This window comes from Carassius carassius, chromosome 31 (assembly GCF_963082965.1).
Source record: "Carassius carassius chromosome 31, fCarCar2.1, whole genome shotgun sequence".
NCBI lineage: Eukaryota > Metazoa > Chordata > Actinopteri > Cypriniformes > Cyprinidae > Carassius > Carassius carassius.
In genome coordinates this window covers 14972319-14980591 of record NC_081785.1, presented here as the reverse complement: position 1 = coordinate 14980591, position 8273 = coordinate 14972319, and the positions used below count along the sequence as shown (strand labels likewise).

At 35.9% G+C, this 8273-nt stretch overlaps 1 protein-coding gene across 2 annotated transcripts; it reads right to left on the bottom strand.

Moving 5' to 3' along the window:
• Window positions 1-1047: 1047 nt before the first annotated feature.
• Window positions 1048-7068, bottom strand: LOC132111621 (sphingolipid delta(4)-desaturase/C4-monooxygenase DES2-like). Of its 2 annotated transcripts, XM_059519091.1 has the most exons (4): window positions 6747-7068; window positions 2602-3344; window positions 1411-1592; window positions 1048-1086 (listed from the first exon to the last, which is right to left on the bottom strand). In XM_059519091.1, exons 1-3 carry the CDS (start codon window positions 6826-6828, stop codon window positions 1449-1451), a joined length of 969 nt encoding a protein of 322 aa, XP_059375074.1. In that variant the 5' UTR covers window positions 6829-7068; the 3' UTR covers window positions 1048-1086; window positions 1411-1448. The 2 variants fall into 2 exon arrangements, with proteins under 2 accessions (XP_059375074.1, XP_059375073.1); XM_059519090.1 differs by having other exon boundaries at window positions 1054-1592.
• Between the last annotated feature and the right edge of the window lie 1205 nt (window positions 7069-8273).

Sequence of the window (8273 nt, the reverse complement as noted above, 5' to 3'; positions counted from 1 at the left end):
GGAGAGTCTTTAGCAACTCAAACTGACCTCCTCACCGTGCATTAGGACGATATAGACACACGTCCTCTTTCAGGCAGATCCGTAACATTTTATGTTGATTGGAAATTCTTATTGCCCTGATAGTGGAAATGGGGATTGTCACTGCTCTAGCTCTTTTCTTAAAAGAGCTAGATTTCACTAATTTGTGAAGATCAATTATATTTTGCTGCACATCAGAAATATATTCTTTTGTTTTTCCCATTTTTATGGATGATTAAGGGAATTTGGGCTTTGTTTTCCCTCCTCTTTATATTTCTGTGAAACAGGAAGCCATGACTCGATAATTTCATGTTTATAATCACGCTGGATTGCTCAAAATTGTGAATATGAATGGGAATATACTTCAGAGATATTTTACTCGTAAGAATTTCTAGGGGTGCCAATAATTGTCCAACGAGTATTTGAGAAAAACCTTTATTTCATAAGGATATTTGCGCCCATTTTAAATTCTTATCCAGTGAAAGGATAATTTTTTTTTTTTAATAAAAGTTCGAAAAGATTAACAATGCAGATTAATTTTCACAGCCTTATTTGATCATATTTACCAAGGGTGTCAAAATATTAAATATTAGGTGAATTGTTTGAATGTACAAGGTATTCTGGTTTAATTAGGTTGATCCTGATTTTAAAAGTTGATATTGAACAGACATTACAGTTAAATTAAACATGTTGAGAGTGAGATTGATGGAATTAAAATAATTTTAAAAGCTTTTCTTCCTTTTAAACAGTCTTGCCTCATGCTTCCGTTTAAAACAAATGTCTCATTCTCATTGAACATTAAAAAAAGAACCCCTTACAAAATCTCTTTGGCATTATTCAGATTCATCATGCAAGAAGGAAATTTATTGAAATACATTGGGCTGAACAAATCTATTCCACAACAATATGGTGTTCATAGTTATACAGTCAAATCGCAAACAACAGAATGTATTAAACAAAATATTTAAAGACTTCTAGTTACACAACATTGCATAAAATATTAAATATTCCGTCTTCAAAAAAGCCTCCGAGGTACATATTAGCTGGCATCTCAGTAGTTGGATTTAGCTGAGAAGGTGTAAAAAGGTGATAACTGCACTGATATCAAACATGAATACCATAAGAACAACATCTAAACTAAATTTCATGTTTTAATTAGGAATGAGTATATGGAAAGAATTTGAGAAGATTAGCTGGGCTTTGATACACCCAAACAGTAAACCACAAATCATAACCGTTATTGTGCAAACATTGGATACAGATGGATCTATATGATGAAATTCTGTGACAGAATGAAAAGGGTATGCAGGTTCACACGTGAAAGGGTTTGTTCCTTTTTAACTGAACGCCTGCAAGTGCCTCACAGATTTGTATAGAACTTTGTGTAAATACCTTGTATGTTTGGTTAGATCAGTAGTCTAATACACAATTCATTCCTTTTTATCAAGTTTGTATTGTCTCTTGATTCTGGCGTAGGGGCCGATGGCATCATCAAATACAAAGTCCCAGAGCACTCTCATCCAGGAAGTGTGTTGAGGGAGTGAGTCATAGTACTCTGCTGCAATTCTCTTGACCTGCAAAACGGGAAAGATCCATAAATAATCAAACGTTTCAGTTTATATACTTTGAGATACAGTATGTGAACCAAAGAATGCGAACAAAATACTATGCAGCTACACCATGGGTGAAGCGATGGTCAGTTTTCTGTCAATAATTATACTTTACGGTTTAAATATTCAGATACAATGCACTGCATGAGTATTTAATCAGTTTATAGACATGCCTGGGAGATCTTTCGCACTGAATGTGTGATGTCTGTAAGCTATAAATGCAATTAAAATTGCCTTATGGACATTGATGAAATATGAAAGTTTAGCAAATATTAGTCTTTCTAGTTAGTCTCACACATTCTTCCTCTTAATCAGTAACCGTGTCAAAATCAATAGAGGGTTTTACATTCCCATGACACTTCCACTTGAGCGCTAGCCTGAAAAGTACAAAACTTCTGGGGCCAGATTCACTAAATAAAATCATCTTAAAGAAGTTATTTAGTTTCTTAAGAAAAAAAATGTTTGAGAAATCCAATGTTTTTGATTTGAACTTATGAACTTCTTGGAATTTATCTTAATAATAAAAGTACAGGCTTTGGGGTTAGCTGATTGTTTGGCAACTTTAAACTTACTTTTTATTAAAAGAAAAGAAACTGCAACAGAGATGTACAATATATCAGTTATTAGTCAATAATCATGATTATTTAATTGTATTAGTCAGTATTGGATTTTTTGGATATATGTATTCCTGCATGCTCATTTCATTTAATTTTACATTTAGATTACCTTTGCGGTCATCAAACCTTCATTTCGAAAACATGTTCACTGAATATTCATTTTCATACTATATAATATATTATGATGCCTAAATTCACTTGCAATGGGTAAAAGCAAATTATTTCATTTGAGTTTTATTTCGTTTTAACAAAAAGAGTATAATTTTAATATCTGCCACAATCACGGTTTTATTGTTTTGGCCAGAATTTTAAAACCGTATATTCCTAAAAACACAAAAATATAGCCCAACTCATACCTCGGGTAATTTGCTGCCAGGAATGCTGGGGAAGTCATGGTGCTCCATATGGTATCCCACATTGAAGGTTATTAAGTTGAGAGGGCCGTAATAAGAGTAGGTTTCATGACCTTTCATAAACATGTAGTGCTCAGCGATGAAGTGTCCAGAGATTGGATGCAGGCCCATACACAGTATAGAGCCAGAGATGAGGTAGACTATGGGCTTGAGACCCCAAAAATAGTAGATGATAATGTCTACCACAAACTGCACGACTGCATTCAGCATCTCTAACCTGGTCACGGGCTTGGGGTTTACCACCAACGGACGGAGCGCATAGAACAAAGGCTGGAGAAAGAGCCAGACCACCTTTCTGGCTGGGGTACAGAAGAACCAGCCCTCAAGGTCAGTAGGAATGTCTACGTCCAATCCATCACCTCCAAGATAACGATGGTGGTCGATGTGGTACTTCTTGAAGGATGCTGAATAAGGCAAGCCAATTGGGAGATTGGCGAACATGGCGAACCAGCGGTTCCAGAGTGCCCTTTTGGTGCCGAAGGCCACATTGTGTGAAATGTCATGGATGGCTAGGGTCAAAGAGTGGTTGATGCAGCCACCGAACGCATACGCCCAAAACAACACCCACTTCCAGGAGAGCTCATGGACCATGTAACATGCCAGGAGCTGCGTGAGAACCATCCCTGACACGACCCACTTCAGCTGGGGATCATGACCCATTAGAGACTTGATTTCAGGATACTTTGCTGAAGAGAGAGAACAATGTTAAGAACATAAGATGATATCTTTAAATATTAATAACATTTAAAAATATACATGTATATACACATAGAGGCTTTAAGATTTTAATGCTTTTGAAAATAGTATCTTATGCTCACCAAAACATTTGTCATACTTCCGTTAAAGACAGACTGTACTTGAAATTAAGCCTTCACATCCCATTTAAAATTACAAATATTTATTGAGATTACTACTTTATTTCTGTTATTAGTGGTAACCTATTAAACATGCTAAGGCACTATTGTGTAGGTAGTCAACCACTTACTAATTCTCCAGAAGGGACAGACACACCCTATGATGGTGTGCCTTTTAATTAGCAGAAATGTTTGCACAGCTAATGTTCTGTTTATGCACCATTCACTGCTGCAGAATCCCTTTATACAAGTTCCACAAAAGTTCTCTCTCAAAGTGCTCACCTTCACCTGTACAATTACAGGTGACCTGCATGCAAACATCTGCCATGAGACTTTTTCATGCAATTTGCATAATGTCTGTATGCAAACTGTTTATATTGCCACATTTTCTACTGGTTTATGTTTAAGTGTATGGTTACATGTGTATCATATATGGCCTTTTGCCATCTGGCCGGCGCCTCAGAGCCGCAAATACAAGAACAGCAAGGCACAAGAATAGTTTCTTCCCCCAGGCAATCTACCTCATGAACAGTTAAATGTTTCCCACTTAAACTTATGCTTATGCAAAAATGTGCAATATCCTTATATTTATTTGTTACCCCTCCATCCTAGAACATTCCTGCATCTCACTCAATCCTATTCCATTATCATTTATAGCACAATTGTTTATACACTTATTTATTTGCCAATTTGTAATTCTCCCGTAAATTTTTTTTTTTTTTTTTTTTTTTTTTTCTGTGTGTTGTTGTGTGTCTGTTTACTGGAAGCTTATGTCACTAAAACAAATTCCTTGTATGCGCAAGCATACTTGGCAATAAAGCTCTTTCTGATTCTGATTCTGATATATATATATATATATATACAGTACAGACCAAAAGTTTGGACACACCTTCTCATTCAAAGAGTTTTCTTTATTTTCATGACTATGAAAATTGTAGAGTCACACTGAAGGCATCAAGGGCTATTTGACCAAGAAGGAGAGTGATGGGGTGCTGCGCCAGATGACCTGGCCTCCACAGTCACCGGACCTAAACCCAATCGAGATGGTTTAGGGGTGAGCTGGACCGCAGACAGAAGGCAAAAGGGCAAACAAGTGCTAAGCATCTCTTGGGGAACTCCTTCAAGACTGTTGGAAGACCATTTCAGGTGACTACCTCTTGAAGCTCATCAAGAGAATGCCAAGAGTGTGCAAAGCAGTAATCAAAGCAAAAGGTGGCTACTCTGAAGAACCTAGAATATGACATATTTTCAGTTGTTTCACACTTTTTGTTATGTATAGAATTCCAAATGTGTTAATTCATAGTTTTGATGCCTTCAGTGTGAATCTACAATTTTCACAGTCATGAAAATAAAGAAAACTCTTTGAATGAGAAGGTGTGTCCAAACTGTTGGTCTGTACTTTGGCACCTCAGTCATCATTGAGCAGGGAAATGCTCCTGGTTCAGTTCCATATGTTAAATGATCTGTGTATTTGTTTGACCTTTACATTCTACATATCGGTCAAACAAATAGCCCTCACAAAACAAGCACAGCGGTGGCTGCCGGCAATACTAAAGGGCTTCAAATGATGAAGAATGACAAGTAATGTTCTTGTACACATGTAGGTATTCTTGGATTCTTGGATGCGCCTTTTCCTGCCCCTTGAACCTCCTCTTCTCTGAACAAGATCACACCTGTCATAGGCTTAATGTCACGGAAACACACAAACAGGTTTATTTTGAACAAAGTGTTTGTGTTTAAGCTTCTGGAAGTCACATTTAAGCCTAAAATAATACAACATGCATGCAGTGTTTCTGAACATTGACAAGTTCACCCGTTTAATGAGTAACAAAATGTCCTAAATTGTGTAAATAAAATTACCACAAACTCCCAGAATCCACTCAGATGGCAGTACAACCTAAAGTAATGCTTGGGGTTGTACTAAATACACACACACAAAACAATCCTATATTGGTCTATGATAAGACCATTATTTTTTGGGGGAATGCAATGACACCATTCAATTTAACACCAGGTTTTCTGCATTACTTATAAATGATTTATGCAATATATTTAGTAGGTTTTGTATATAATATTATACAAAATATATATTTTATATACATTTTACTTATGATTTTCTCATATCAACTTTAAATATTGGCCTACAACAGTTTGTAAATAATAATGGTGCCCTAATCCTTTCTGCAATAGTCTGAAGATGATAGAAGTACACATTATTAATATTTAAAAAGCTTGAGATGTAAAACTACCCATGCAACTTCACAATATCATATCAATATTAAAATGTGTTTTAAGGGTCTGTTGATGTATAATTACTGTAAAGGGGCAGTTCTTATAGTTCAATGTGATCTGTCAAAAGAGTGTAAGCTTTTTAATTCCTTTTTTCTGTACACAAAAGAAGAAGAAGGGAAAAAAATGACCTTCCATCTTGTGATATGCTGAAATCTCCAAGTTGCTCTTAAAATGTGTTTTATGAGTAGGCTAATTGAACTCGTGACATGATATCTTTACAGTTATGGCCGTAATACTAGAATGTTGTTGCCAAGCAAGACCCACTGCTATTGTGCCAATAACGCATGGAATCAGTTTACACAATTATCATCCCCTGCAGCCATTGTCTGATAGATGTGAGTCAAAACACATCTATGTTTCATCTGTATACACTCGTTAACTATATTAGGCTAACCTATGGAAAAGTACGTTTGATTTCAATTACAAGCAGGATGAGATGAGTTAATGTTTAGTATGTATAACACACGACTACAGAGTAGGCTAGGTGTAATTAATAAAAAAAAAAACTTGTGCACACGCCCTCTTCACATATACAAGCATACGTACGCAGGCACGCGCACACTCTTCCAGAGAAAGTTGTCAGTAGAACTAATAATCTATAGTGAATAACCTTTTTGAATTTTAAATTAGTTCGGTAAGATATGCACTATGAATAAATGTCATCTTAACTGTTCGAATACCTTTATTATCAGAGATAGGCTATGCCGTGACATCAAGCACTGGTAATTAGATAAAGTGCTTCTTGCACACACCTGAGTTATATAGGCTATATATATTTTTTTATCAACACAAAATAAACAACCAGAAAACAAAATCTAACACGCTCCTAAATGCTTAAATTGATATTTAAATTCAATTCAAGTCGAAAATCATACCACGTCTTAAGTTTTAGCGAATTCTGCTGACGTTCAAGTGTCTTTCTGTTACTTCATTTAAACTTACCTAATATTTCTTTTCTTCTCCATGTGTGCGGCTGCTCGTTATAGACCCACTCAAAGTCCCAGCGTCCGACAGCTTTGCCCATTTTGACACCTGTGTGCTGCTGGTGTGATGAGCTCAGGTGATCCCTCGCTTACTAGACTCGTTTCGGACACGCCCTCTTAGATAAGAACAGCAGAAGGTGTGCCTGAGTGTGAGTCTATACCTGTTTTTATACAGTCTATGGTCTATACCAACGGTAACTAACTTCAGCCGAAACCCTAACGAAGTAACGAGATCAAGTTGGTCAGAGAGAAGCCCAGCCCTCGTCCCGCTAAGGAAACGGCACCTTGCCTCGGATAACCGTTGACTGTGAAACGTTTGCTAATTATATTTGAATTTTACACCCGGCAGTAGACTATACAGTAAAGACTGATTTAATTTAATTTATTTATTTTTTCCAATAATTTACTTTTTGTGCAATTTTCTGTCATATTCCTGTATTTCTGGTCTATACAGGTTTGCTTCGCCTTACCGCGAGAGGGCGTTTTTTGTTGTTATTGTAGGCCTACAGTTATGTTGTGTGATTCACGACACACGACTCACCCAGGAATAGACTTCTGTCTTCTGTAGAGGACATTTTATTTTAGTGAATTTCTCTGAGACCACACATGCCACTGTTTTAAGTCTGAATGTCCTGTACAGGGCACAATCAGGGCTTTTTAGAGATATCAAATGTGGAGGTTTGATCATAAACACTCCCTCTCCTTGGTCTTTAAATATGACTGATATTGACAGGGTGATCACATTTTACCACTCTTAGGGAAATATGATAGTGTTTTGTTATTCTAATTTAAATATGGCTAATTTTCAAATTCTTCGTGGAAAAAACTAAATAAATAAATACCTCCGAAAAAATGTAATCGGAATATGACTGTTTGTTACCAAACGGGGCATCATTTTTATGTCTTCTGTAGAGGACACCAGGACAAACATCATGTTGATCAGGCATTTTGGGGAGACACAAGTCAAAAGGAAAATAATTTACAGATAAAGGTTCCTACGAAATATTGCCAAGTTATTACTCCCAATATTACACTTTTTATTATGGTTTGCCCCAAGAACACCTTAATATGCATTAAATGCCCGTATAGATACATTGTATAGAAGGGGAATAATTTATGCACCAAAGATAGTCCAGCCAGGACTGAAAAGTTTGCTTTTTTTTGTATGTGTGTGCAGTCAATTTTCTGTTCATGCACTTTAGATTTTGTTGTAAATCTTCAGGAATAAACAACTATTCCAATGACCTTTAACTTTGCTCTTTGTTTGGTGTGTGAATTTTTTTTGCCTTGGATTTTTGTATTTTCCTCCAATTCCAATTTTTATACATTTAAGTACAGTAGTATATCAAAATATTGTGTTATAGCTTGGTTGTAAATCATCTTTGTACAAAGTTTGGCAAAAACAATAGTATGAAACCTAAAAACCTAAAACCAAAAATTTTTATATATAACAATTATATATATATATATATAATTTGTTTTTATT